This window comes from Orbicella franksi, chromosome 2 (genome assembly GCF_964199315.1).
Source record: "Orbicella franksi chromosome 2, jaOrbFran1.1, whole genome shotgun sequence".
NCBI classification, from domain to species: domain Eukaryota; kingdom Metazoa; phylum Cnidaria; class Anthozoa; order Scleractinia; family Merulinidae; genus Orbicella; species Orbicella franksi.
In genome coordinates this window covers 4,209,283-4,223,562 of record NC_138146.1, presented here as the reverse complement: position 1 = coordinate 4,223,562, position 14,280 = coordinate 4,209,283, and the positions used below count along the sequence as shown (strand labels likewise).

Genomic DNA, 14,280 nt, shown 5'->3' with positions numbered 1-14,280 from the left:
ACTGTAGCAGTCGCAACAGTCGTAAATGGAGTAGGGAAAATCACAGATTTTGGTCATAAATAGGTTAAGAGTTTAACTTTTGTGAAGAGGGCTGCACTGACCCCCACCCAATTTTTCTGGGATGTACAAAACACATTTCCTTAGCAGTTACTACAGTCTTGCTTTAGTAAATCAAAATAGTACTTGCTGCCAGGTACTTTATAAAAGTATAACCCCTCCAGAAGCCTTCGCAAAGTACATGTAATATCAGGTGCTAACAATTTTTTTTGCAGCTGATTAAAATTTGGTACTAAATTGTACTGAACTGGTGCAGATTTAATATACATTATATTTTGTCACACTTAGTTCACTTATTTTAAGACTACTCAGCAGCAACTTAAGTACCTCTTGTATGACCATGCAGTAACAGTATATTCCAATCAAAAAAAAAAGTACATGTATATGTATTACTATGCTGCCTGGAAGAGTGTGTAGAGAGAGCACACAGTGCAGTGCCCTACTGTATGTCTTTTGTTAGGTGTAATAATCTTAAATTTAGAAGACTCATATTGATCTTAGAATTCACAAAAAGGTTGATTTCTTGACAACTCTCCTTTAGCTGTGTCACTTCATAATAAATTAGCAGTTTGGTATGTTGTAGCATAGAACTTTAATTAATTAAGTTATCGCACCGGTATCACATAGGTCATGGGTTAGAATCCAGTTCACACCTAATTTTTTTTTTCAGGCTATAATTTCACCTTTGCTTAAGTTGTGTATAGTATGTTGCAATGATCAATCATGTCTTTATAAGTTGATCAGTGTATATATGTCCCACTGACTTATACTTCAACATTTTATCTTAAAGTTTGTTTATTTGTTTTATTGTGTGGTTCTAGAAAATGTCCATACCCACCCCAAGGAGATTATTGGAAATTCCAGGGATGGGGAGGGTCTCAAAAGTCAAACTTTTTAAAGAAAAGTATTAATAAAAATTGGAATTTCCATAGGGATGGGATGGGGAGATCTCTGTTTAATAAATACATAAATAATATGTACAGACCCATTATCTGATGTGAAGACTGTGCAACATATCCTGGCCAACGAGTTGCCAAGGTGTAGCATCCTTGTTATCAATTTCAAGTACCAAATTAAAGAAGATCAGCATGTTAGATGGGAGAGGGGAATTTTTCAAAATATCATAGCCTAAAAATATAATTATATATTTTCCAAACTCAATCATGTTAGTAGTGTTAGTGTCTATATATTTATTTATTTATTTATTAACGAATACCTGTGAAGAGATAGCCATACATTCTTGCAAATATTCTGGGAGTCTCCCACATACCAGTTAGATCATCCAGTCCCCCAGGAAAGTTATGAAATTTATTGTCCAAGTAAACTACTGAACCATGGGCTCCAGTGGGGACAGTGCTATTACGATGCAATTTGCAGATGTGCTACATAATATGAGCTTAACAGTTTTGTTACCATGGCAACAGACTACATTTCAGACCTTCCCTGATATTCTAGGCTTTTCTGGCCACCTCATGGCCTTGATTAATGTTTTTCAAGCTGAAAATCACTGCATTATTGAAATTGGGTTAGAGGCGACTGGAAAAGATTGAGTTGCCAATTGGGAACATATTTTTACAGCCATATTAGTGTGTTGCCTGTAGAACTATAAGGCTACCAAGTTTCAATGATCTCTGCTGTATATATGGTCTGCACTTGATGTAATATTGGGTTTGGTGTATGACATCATCAGTCCTCTCATTTGCATATATTTTACTCATTTTAAACTTAAATATCTCCAGAATTAATGCAAATATTTGTTAAGGTAAACAGCATTTGTAATCTATAGCGGAATTCTATTTGATACTCCTAAAAATTCTGAATCAAGGGGTAAACATTTGATGATAGTAGTATGCCAAATCATTGAGTTGAATTTATGCTGCTGACATTTACATGTACTGTAAGGTGTTGAAGAGAATTTTGGAGGGGAATTTGGTGTGTTTATTGAATTGCCAGAGGTTGGTTGGCTGGTTTTGTTATTGCTTTGTCATTATCTTCCATGTATTTTTTTTTTAAAGCAGAGTGCTTGGTGGCAAAAGCAAAACTGACAATATTCTCACTTACCTGTGTTTCTAAAGTCATGTTTTTAGGTTTTGGGGGTCAATCTATCAGTAGTTGCACTGTCTTAAATTACAATAGAAAAGATGTGATATTAATTATGTAAGTTATACTTTGGTATCGTTCATACCAAAATTATAGTAAGTTTCTGGTTCAATGTTTGCCTCTGCATTAATTTGATTAAACTACTGTAGTTTATTTTTTAACGGAATTTAATTCTGTCAAAAGGGAGGTGGGAATCTGAGAACAATAGTGAACTAGACTAACAAATATACAGAAATCTACCACCATTGCTTTCATGGCTGAGTGGAGATGAATCTAAGTCAGACCAAAATTAGAAAAAAAATTACTGATTTATTGGAGGGTTGAAATGGGATCCTGGCTATGGGAGAGTAGGAATCGGGGCTGAGGGGGGTGGGTGGTGTGCTTGTGCATTTAAGAACCTCTCTGAAAGTGAAAACAAACTGTAGGTTTGAAAAGTTTAAAGCGGAGGTAAAAATTATACTTTAATATATCTTGTTTATTAAGGTGGTAATGAGCATAATACCCACTTAGGGTGAGTCATTGAAACAATGACATAATTTCTGTTTGTCTTTTCTTAGGTGGTCACCTCCTGGCATATACACCCCACACAGGCATACAATGTTATGATTTAGATGATGCAACCTGCTTTCCCATGTTTAACATACATGTAAGAGTATTGATCAGTGGACCAGTGTACAAGTGTGATTTCTCTACTGATAATGAGAATTATAATAAAGATACAAAGCCACTCTGGTGTGATTTATTTAATTATTCCTTAACGGTAAAGTGAACCAGTTAAACCAAAGGTTGCACTCTGTAAGATCAGGTGTACAAAAATTAAATAGAAAATTTCACTACATCAATTTTATTAATTAAGTATACTTCTCTGCAAAATATAGTTGGTATGTTGTTGCACTGGTAAGAATATAATATGGAAATTTTTTTTGGGAAATGTTTCCATTTAAAAATGTAGCTCAGATGCCACAACTATAGTTCTCCTTTCTGTGGTGTTTTCTTTTGTGGTAAATTGTGAAAACAAATTATGTTGACCTACATGTAAGTTAAAAAAATATACAAGTAGTAGCTCTTCTGAAAAAAAAAGTTAATTTGTTGTTGTTTCTTCCTGTTCATTTTTTCCTTGAACATTTTTATTTTCCTAATAAGTAGTTTAGCTAGCCATAAAAATGTTTTGTTGTCTCTGAGACCATTTTCAAGATAAAAAAGTGATTTGTATATAAAATTTGAATTTTTGGGGGTGGGGGTGGGGACCTTTTCAGAATTTCCCTACAAAGGTCACAAGGTACAAGGGAAGAGGCAAAAATAGAATTTTAAGTGTTAAAACATATGTTTTCATCATCAGTTTGGGCCTCTCTGTGAAGCTGCATAGTATACTTGAGGATCATGTTATACCCATTTTAATTCAAAATACAAATGGAAACTTGCATTGACAATCACTTAATCTCTTGGCACTGTTTTGTTTTTTAATAATTGCCTTTTTTCACAAAACAATAATTTGAACATCTTTGTTTCACAAGCTGGGAGGGGGGGGGGGGAAGGGGTATTCTACAAAGTTTTAAATGGAAAGGCCTTATCTCAAGGTCCATTACCCCTTACCCTTTTGTATACATTTGTACCATTTTGATAGAAATGGCACCTCTTTTGTCGACCTTACATTGCAAAAGGGTAAATGTACCCCTTTAACAAACCTATTAAAGAATACTGCATCCCTTTTCTATTCCCTTGGAAAGAAGTTAATAAATAATATTACAGAATCTCTTCATTCTGGCTGAGGAGAGTAAATGAGAGCTTTTCAACAACATTTTAGACCCAGAAGAATGGAATCCCTAAATGACAGATTTTCCTACCCTTTCATACACCTCAACTTGTGAAATCCCTATCATTAATTTTAGACCTGAAGCCTGAAAAAGGTACTCATCATGAGCTGAGCCTCCCCATATAGGTCATTACAGAGAGCCTTCCCACATATACAAGTCAGGAACTCTTGACAAGTACTGTAAGTAGATGCTGGCTTTAAGACTGGTCTGAGCCAGCTTCTTCAGTTTTCTAGCACAAACTTGTTGCTCTCTGTCAATTTCTAGTACAAAACCTTTTCTTTGCTGATCTGGTCCAAGTTCACAGACACTAGCATCACTCTCACGACACTGACTCTATCACTGTCACTCACAGTCTGATTCTTCAGTTTCACTGCACCATGCTTCATCATCACCCATCATTGTTAGACATGAGTTCATTAGCTTGTAAAATTCACCAGCCTGGCAGTGTCACTGTTGCTATTGCCTGTTCCCAGACTTCCTTTTATGGCTAGGTGTAGGGGCATGAAATTTCACTACTGTTTACGAACAATTTGTTTAGATGGCATATTGAAAGTGGTGAATTACTGAAAATTGTCAGTATTGCTAGTGTTCTCTCGTTTCCTTAGGGATTGAAATATCTTGACGTAAGATTACAAAGAGAAAGCACACTGAAATATAATGCACAATTTTTTAGTAACCTGTCAAAATGGGTTGCCAATATGACAGGGATTAATAGATGAGGAACTTGGTCTGCAAACAGGGCAAATGAGAGGGTTTGAAGAAATTAAAGGTGCATGCTTGACCTCAGTTGGGGGGGGGGGGGGTATTGGAACTTAGCACTGCTGACGTCAAACACTGTTGAAACGGAAAAATAAATTTGATTATAAATGAGAAAAAACCACGACATGTCCAAATTACTTAATCGCCGTTAAAACTAATCCTCTTGCTTTTTTTTAAGGGGTTCACGGCCTGCCTGTAACGAAGCGTTTATCAATTAAGGGATTGCTTAGGGAAAACATATCTTGTTTAAGGTTCTTAACCAATCGTAACATATTTTATGGCATCAGTTTGAGTCATGAGCAAACACACGAGTTTGTGTTAGTGTTGATCGGCAAGAAAGTTCTGCAAAGCGCGTTATGTGTGTGGGTCTATTCTTGCAGTGATACGATTAACAGCACTCAAGTACTCTCGAGTGTTTGGCAACTGTAAATTTTAAAAAAGGCGCTTCTGTTAATAAGGTTCCCCAATGTCTAGAAACCTGTCATTGTGCATTTTTCTTAGTGTAATGCCTACCTAAGAGAATAGGATATTTGAATTGAGTGCAACTTACCTAGAATTCATTATTTCCACACAAACGATGACTCCTGTGGAATTCAGCGGGGAAGAAATGGCGACATTTCGTAAAAAACACGCCTTCAAAACAGCGTGTTTTTGAATAAATAATTACCCTGTCCTTCAAACAAACTGATATGACGAGGAAGAAGACAAAATTTTGTTTATCGTGGCCAAATAAAACGTTAAAAATATCCGGCCGATTGCAAAATATTACCATTTTACTTACTGAGAGAACGATTATGCCATGTTCAAATTTGATTTTGCTGCTCAGCGCTCTTTTTTACCGGATGTGACGTCATTTTTTGTTGGATGATTCAGATAAACAAAAAGTGCCAGGCGTCGCAGAGTGTTCTCCCCCGCCCCTGGGTTGTCCCCATGATATGGGACAATAATTCTATTTTTAGAACAAATTGCGCCATCACGTGCGGCACACGCGCGTACATGCTGCGAGGATTTCTACGGATGTCGCGCGGGGGAAATGGCGTCCGAAATTCCCGAAATGTTTCATGTTTTTTGCCCCACAACTCAACGCGTTTACGTCTGTTGGAATTTTGCTTAAGTATTTTCGTCGTAAGCTGCTCCAGTTTGAGTGAAGTAAGACAGTGTCGAATTTAGGTATGTTCCGCTGTAAGCTTATATATATCGCTGACCAAGTTGTGTTCCGATGGATGCTTCTTTTACATGAGCTGTACATTACTCCACTTTAAATTTCACATATGTTGAAGATTAACAGCTTTTCCATTACACAGCAAAAAACTAGCTGGATATATTTAGATATAGCAGAGCTTCAGGACTTCATAGTTTCCTAGCTCCTATTGCCACACGCTTGCGAGGAATTTGTCAGTCTATCGCGACCGAAAAGTAAAACAAAATAATTGCTAGTTTGAGTTTCGCTTGAATTGTAAGCAACGCTTGATTTTTCATCAAGGCTTAATAACTTTACGTCCGTAGATACTGCTCAGTTTTATTCGTGTAAAAATCCAGTAAATTCTCTGTTGTCGATGAATGAGAGCGCCCGCCGATGCGTGTTTTGTACAGTCAGTAAACATGACAAATTGTACTTCCGCCGCACTTTCGTGTGAAAGCGTACATCGAACTCAAACAATAACTCTATAGTTTTTAAATATGTTTAAGATTGATAAATGTTTGAGAACATATTAAAAGCTAAGCTGGAAATATGTGAATAAAGCAGAAACAATCAGCAAAGTTACGATGACGCTTTCTTTAATCAACTTGGAATAACGATTTCGATTTAGATGATCGAGTTATCAAAACTCCTTGTCTATTTTCATTTTCGCAGTGTAAAACTTCACTATGCTTATGTTGAAGAAACACACATGATGTTAGTAGCCTTTTTTTCATTCGTGAAATTTGTTGCAGCATCTCAGCACAAAAGATAACGAAAGAAATCTTTGTCAAGAGTTGTTGACAATTGAAAACACCGACTCGGACTTGAAAGTGCACGAGCTGCATGCGTTATGCAAATGAGCTAATTGTACGCGTCAGACTTTCCTTTCAAAAACTTTTGCAAACTCACCAAACAAGCAGAAACAATAAGACACCACCAAAACAGGTTTTGGTTATGATTAAACATTGTCTGAGAAACTCACAAATTAACTCGATACCAGAGTAGAGAGTTTTCTTGCTATATTCTTAAGCATACGCGTAAGCTTACAACTAGCGTGAGCAGATCTTATTATTCCGTTCCCAACGCGAGATTGTAGTCTTGTTTTCGACCCTGAAAAACCCACCTTTTCCGTTAGCTCAGAGCATAAAACTACATATAAGCGCCCTGGTTCGTATTCCCTGCCTTATTCCCTGCCATCGCTGTGAAAAATACGCAAGAGAATCTCTCAACTCTCACCATTTGATCACGCAACGTGACAACATCCGCGCGAGAGCCCCTGACATGTGCGTGAATCCGCGCGCATATATGACGTCAGGATGGCGCAATTTGTTCTAAAAATAGAAAAATTGTCCCATATCATAGGTGCGCGCGAATCCCGAGACTTGCGGTCTCCGTCCCCGATTATGGCTCCTGGTGCAACCGTAGTGAGAAGCTATTGTGAACATTTAAAAACGGTTACATGCGTTTTTCTGATCCAGCCTCGCTTTCATGCTAGGTCACGTGACCACCTCATAATCAGCAGCTGTCACTAAATGATCAAATTGCTTATTTCTGCCCATTTTGGGTAAGTTTGACAAGCTTTTGCAAACATTAAATATAGTAATATGTAATATTCTATTCTAGCCTCGTTTTCATGCTAGAAAATCACGTGACCACTTCATAATCAGCAGCTGTCACTAAATAATCAACTTACGAATATCTGCCAAATTGATGAGGTTATAAAGAATTTAATGTACCAGCCTCGTTTTCATGTTGGCTCATATACGTCCGATTTTCAACCCCCCTTAAAACCCGTCCTAGCAAGTTGCAGAGTTGCCACCAAAACTTTTCATGTTTACTAGACCCTAATGAACACTTTTAGACTGGTGGCTTGCTTTCAGCACGAAATTCCCACGGGACTTTTGACATTTGCTCCCAGACTATTTACTCTCTGCAGAGATGTTACATAGAATTTGCATAACCGCGCTTCGCTATAAAAGTGGATACAATTTGTATTTTACGTCAGTTTTTGCGGAATAAACAGTTTATACACTTTGCGTTAGGTCAACTCATGTTACATTTCGCAGCAGACTGACGGCCTTCTTTATTCTATTGAACGAGATTTGAGTAAATAGTTTTCATTGTTAGCAATTAATATCCGTTGTCGCTGGCAAGACAATGAATTCAAATTTTCAGTCAGTCCTGACACAGTTACACACGCAAATTGAACCGCGGGAGCTGGAAAAATTTCACAGTTTGCAAGTTCGATCGGTTAAGTGTCCACTCTAAAGCTATTTTTACTCTGTAATTTGTGTTCGAACAAATTCATGCAGAGTATGGAAAATGTATGTAAGGAAGCGGACTAAGTGCTGCGGGTTCAGGTGCACGATATCTTTCCTGCGTGTTCGTGATGTCGCGGTATAACGCAAAGAACGCCGTCTTTACACTTCATGATTGGAAAAAGGAAGACAAAAAATAAATGGAATAGAAAGAAGATCGAAAATAGAGCTCAAGCCAATTTAAATATAAGCCTTTCTCCCTCCCTCAAAATCCAGAGCACTGACATCGAATTGAAAAACCAAAAAAAGATAACCATCTAAATGTATGTGTGATGGAAATGCTGTGGATGCGCTGTAACTTAACAACATAAATGGACCCAGTAAATTAGGAGTGAAAGAAAACTATTCTACGAAACAATCGACACAAAAGAAGAGAATATTAAATGGTCTTAAATATGAAAAGGTTTTCCTCACCTTGGATGATAATTATGCAGATATCTAAGCGAACCAATTAAATGACTCGAAATACAGCAGACAGTCGGTTAACCAATCATTGTTATCGTTGATATTGCAGTGGGCGCCCTTATAACTGTTGTTTGCTGAACTACCTTAAAAAATATCTCACATTTAACCTGCCACAAAACAAACATTACGTTCTCCTCGTCCATCGGAGAAAAAAACAAAACTACTGCGATGGTGCCCGTTATAGTGTTTCTGTACGTTACATTAAGCGTTTTAATTACTTCAGATAATCTTTTGGTGATAGCAGCCGTTTATTCGACGCGAACTTTACGGAAAGTCACCAATTATTCCCTGGTTTCGTTGGCGTTTGCCGATCTTCTTGTTGGTTGTGTTGTTTTACCTGTCAGGGCGGTCGAAGCTTGGGCTTTCCACTGGTCAAGAAACATTCTTTGGTGTCAATTTTCACTGAGTCTTACACTACTCAGTTTGTCCGCGTCGGTGTTAAACCTCCTCATTGTTACAATCGAACGATACCTCGCCATAATTCTTCCCTTCACCTACGCAAGTAAAATCACCACGCGAAGGAACTTTTACGTAATAATGCTAGTCTGGGTTGCTGCGTTTTTGGTTTCGTTTTTGCCGTTCGTTGCCTTGAAAAGCACGACAGCTCAAGAACGTGAACAACAGCATAAAGTTTGCCGTTTTGCGGACACCCTGAGCTCCGAATACTTGGTATTTTTTTCTGCCACTGTTGTTTTTATCCCAACACTGTGTATCAGTTTAGCTTACCTGAGAATTTACTTCGCTGCAATCAAGCTGAGAGCAAGGCTGAAATCTCTACAAGTTCAACAGGAGGGAGAAGATAATATAGCATCAGTACTGAAAGAGTCCAAAACCGCTAAAACGATAGGTGAGTTTTCCAGCTAGGAGCTCGAAAATTTACATACATTTCTCATGATCATTTAGTTCTTTATCAAAATAACAGAGTAGATTTTTAACGGTTTAAGTTAGCGTAACTCCCCCATGCATGGTCGGAGATATTACTAATTTCAAATTAATTGATGGTACTTTTTGTTCACGAAATTATTCAAGTCAGTAGCGTTTCAGTTCGCTCTTTCCCGGCGAGACTATCGAGAATTCAAAGAAATTTGATCGGAAATGTAATCGCAAATTAAATTCAGGAATAACTAAAGATGATACATCTTAAATGTAACTAGCGAAAAAGAAACCTTCCCACGTGTTTCTAAATAAATCTATTGGCAATTCCCTTTGAAGTTGATAATTTCCGATATCAAGTCGTTTAATCATTTTCCCAAGGTCGACAAACTTGGGGGTTTCATTAAAAACAGGCGAATTTACATGTAAATGATGAAGTATACAATTCTTGTTAAATTAGCCGTTTGTCTGTCTTATAGTCTCTTATATTTTACAGAGTAACTGCCTCATTTAGGGAACCTTAACCGAAAAGTGAAAGCATATATACTTCAGCGGGGCGCGCGCTTTATACAGTTAAAGATCGCTGGCCTTTTATTTGGAGCTAGAATAAGCTAAGCAAGGCTAACTATCGGGCCTGTGAAGTCTGAAAGCCCAGCCGGCGACAAATGAGTTCAATTAGGATTCGAAAGACTCGCATTGTTACGATCTTGTGTTCCGATCTCGTGTTCCATTGAGTTCTCGAGTCGACCACGCGAGCCTATTTTTCATATTCCATTTTCATCGAAAACATCGAAAATTTCGTTTACACAAAACTACTTTCATCGATTCGTAAAGCATACATTTGTCAACAGAAAACTTCGCACCTTTGCCAGTAGAAAGAACGATAACATTAAGAAATAACTGCTAATGGCGTCGCTATATCAAAACCGTAAAAAAAAAATCGGTCACTAAAGTAAAGGTTTCGTTGAAATTGATTTATTTTAAACTTACCAAAACGTTTTGAGTGTAAACTTTCGTTTAACACACGGAATAGTAATGGCAGTATTTTTCAACTGAGTTATTGACACTTTTTTTCATAATTTTAACAAAAAGCCTAATCAAAAGAAGAAACACAAACGGGCTCATTAGAATTGAAATGAAATTTTGAATTGGCTCATAAGGTATCAATTCTTCTGGTAACGGAAGTAGAGGCCAGAACAGAATAGCAGAAGGTTATGAACTTTTATACTGATTATCTTAAAGACGTTTCTTCTGCGAGTCGATATTAAATAAAACAATTGATAGATTTTCAGGGCTTCGTGCATACAACCACAAGTTGAAAAGCTGCGCGTTTTGTACCATTTACTTATTCATTGTTTAGCTTTCTGTCTAATTAGTTAACATGCGATACAGCCTAAATTAAAAGCCATTCGGCTCAATCAGTAGTGTTTGTTTATGCTTAATTATTTCGGGCTACATCATACACGCAAAGTAAATATCCCTCTAGATGTGGAGACTTCTGTGCCGAGTGAGAAATCACAATTGAGTGCTCAAGGTTGATTTTAGTTTGGTGCGAGCAAGTATTGCTCTCCATCAGTAGATTTCATTAGTCAGAACCGACTGAAGGGTCCTGACCAAAGTATGAAGACATGATTGATCGTCGCAGCTATATACACAACTTAAGCAGCTGTGAAATTAAAGCCTGAACTGTCATATATTCACTGCTTAAAATTTGTCTCAATGCTACTTAAGTTGTGTATATAACTGCAATGATCAATCGTGTCTTCATATCATTCTCCGCAGTTCATATATAGTCACTTGAAACCAATAAAGTGGACGAATGACTGAAAGTACCAAACGAAGTGTGCGTAATTCTCTTTCAAAGCTATATAGTTAAATAAAAAACAACCCTTTCACTAGTCAATTTTAAGCCTATATAAGTGCATATTTTTACCAATAAACAAATTGAGCTCCCTTGTATCTCTTAACTTGTCTCCTAGTAAATACCAAAAGAAGTGAAAACACACGTTATTTTAATTTATCCTTTTGAGCAGTAACCGATAAAAGTTTTTTCTTCCAATATATTTCTGCCTAATTGAACCAAGATCTATATTTTGTTTTTTTATCATATATAAAATTCTCTTGTTGGTTTTAAGGGCCACGCTGTTTTCTTCTTAAATTAGACATGAACTGGTGTATAAAAAAGAAGAACTTCTAACAAGGAGTTTCAAAACTCAGAGGGTGTTTCCATGACACCGAGGCGACGTTCATACCGGTGTGACTTCACCCCCGGAGTTCACCCCGGTTCCCTCCTTTGGCTCTGTACTTATTTACATGATACAGCACCACAAGAATGTCATACCGGAGCGAGGTTCACCCCGGTAGCTGTACCGGAGCGGGAGTTTTATTCCGATACGAAAATTCATTCCAGCACCATGTAAACGCAGTATGATTGTTTCATATCGCTTGAAGTTTCAACGTTTTTGCGGCAGTGTAAAACTCACAATGCTATAAAAACAGTTTTTGTAAACGCGATATTACTTTTTCATCTCGTACCGGGGTGAAAGTGACACCTTCCAGTCATCATAGATGACACCAGGTTTTCATACGTCTGTCCTGTTATTGATCATGAATTTCATCATAACATTTATTGCCAATGTATCCGCAGACTACTTTGACAATGACATGAAGAAATTCATTGTCAATAACAGGACAGACACATGAAAAACTGACATCAATTTGGTTTTTACAATAACAAAAAAGCAGACGGGAAAAATTTAAGTCAAAACGCGAGAAATACATATGTCTGTCCGCTTATTGACAGTGAAAATTAGCCAATGAGCTCGTGAGAATTTCTGTAGTTATAGCAAAAAACCGTTTCTCACTATTTGGCTTCTACTTTTCTCTTCTAGGAGTGGTAGTCGGCGTTTTTTATTTGTGCTGGATCCCTTTCCTGATTGCAGTTGTGTTAAGCGCATTCTTCAAGGATTTAATAACTCCTGTTGTAGTCCTGGTCATTTCCACGCTAGTTTTCAGCAATTCCGCTATTAATCCAGTCCTTTACGGTTTCTTGAATCGCGACTTCCGGTTGGCTTACAAGAGACTGATACCCAGGCTTTCCCGTATGTGTGCCAGGGACATTCCGCCGTTACAGAGAAGAAGAGGTTATGACGTATCACAATTGTCCATGAGGGATAACACGAGTTGCCCGAACGTTCAAGGAGTGTCAATCACTACCCGCGTGACTGTTTGATCAGGCGTACGATCACGTGATTGAGGCATGGAAAATGCGGTCACTCCAAGATAGATTTAACAAATAGATTACACGTTGACATGCTTCTGTTTAGTGAGAAACCATAAACTGCAAGGGACCGCATACGATAAACGCTGCCAACGTAGGATCTACAAGAGATCTGATCAGCCAAAAAAAAAAAAAAAATGTATGAAGACAAGCAATAGACTGCAAGGCTGATACTACGTGAAAAACGTTTCGAGACACCAACATGACAAGAACCGATAAAGTAGGATCGCAACAGTGGACAGCTGTTTCGCCCTTCTTGGGGCTCGTCAGCACTGTGTAGCGAAGATATGTAACGCCAGCCCAACAGCCAACGCACATAAATTGCAAAATGACCCGTGCACTATATCAAGTTCCGTACTTTGAACTCACTTGTGCGTTGGCTGTTGGGCTGGCGTTACATATCTTCGCTACATAGTGCTGGCGAGCCCCAAGAAGGGCGAAACAGCTGTCCACTGTTGCGATCCTACTTTATCGGTTCTTGTCATGTTGGTGTCTCGAAACGTTTTTCACGTAGTATCAGCCTTGCAGTCTATTGCTTGTCTTCATACATTCTGTTTAGTACATAGATTACAGATCACCTAATGGGGTAACAACAAAAAAAGTGGCACACGAGGCGTTACATGAGAGTGTCACTGATGTTCTTTGGTCATTTTCAATTTGCTGTATATTTTCATGCACAGTGACAAGTCGATTTTATAATTTCAGGAATTTTTGCACTAAGTAATAAAGGAATCGTCATCTTTTTACCTGGACTGTGTGCCTAGAGTAGGACTTATGCCGGTAATCTATGCATTTTGCCAAAAAAAAAAAAAAAAAGAAAAAGAAAGAGAAAAAATGTAATGCTTGCCAAAGAAGTGTTTTGTCATAATTCGATACACATATATTCTAGCTATGCAACAATTTCGAGTGGTATACCATGATATATCCCGCGAGTCTCGGTATTCACTGACACGAGCTTTTAGGAGAGTGTGTAAATACAGTAGCCAGCACCATCAATGCGGCATACGCGCGGCGCAGATGGGAAGATTGGATGTAATACCGTCGAATATACAACGGCTTTCCTGCTTTCTGATTGGCTGTATTTTCTATGGCATGGTATGATAGGGTTTAATTAATCTGCATGGGAGAGAAAGAAATCTTTCCATTATTTTCAAACAGCGACCTTTGGGCGGGTAAAGAAAGCGTGTAATTTGGCTTCTTCACTGAACCATATTAATTCTACTGATTGCGAGAACCCATGCGCTTTGCGATTGTCATGCTAAAATAATTCACTACAAGCTATCAAAAGTTAGAGAAACTGATCGAATATCGGCATCTGAAGGATTTTGTGTTGATTTAAAACCAAATACACGTGACTACATAAGAGATACAACTGTTTCGACAAAGATTGTCCAAGAAAAGCGTAAAAGCGCACGCGACAGAGCCGATTGG

The 14,280-nt window shown here is 37.9% G+C and overlaps 1 protein-coding gene across 1 annotated transcript; it reads left to right on the top strand.

Moving 5' to 3' along the window:
- Positions 1–8,112: 8,112 nt before the first annotated feature.
- Positions 8,113–13,828, top strand: LOC145477813 (beta-1 adrenergic receptor-like). Its single transcript, XM_081455654.1, has 2 exons — positions 8,113–9,543; positions 12,461–13,828. The coding sequence occupies exons 1-2, from the start codon at positions 8,865–8,867 to the stop codon at positions 12,799–12,801; spliced, it is 1,020 nt and encodes a 339-aa protein (XP_081311780.1). The 5' UTR covers positions 8,113–8,864; the 3' UTR covers positions 12,802–13,828.
- Positions 13,829–14,280: the final 452 nt, after the last annotated feature.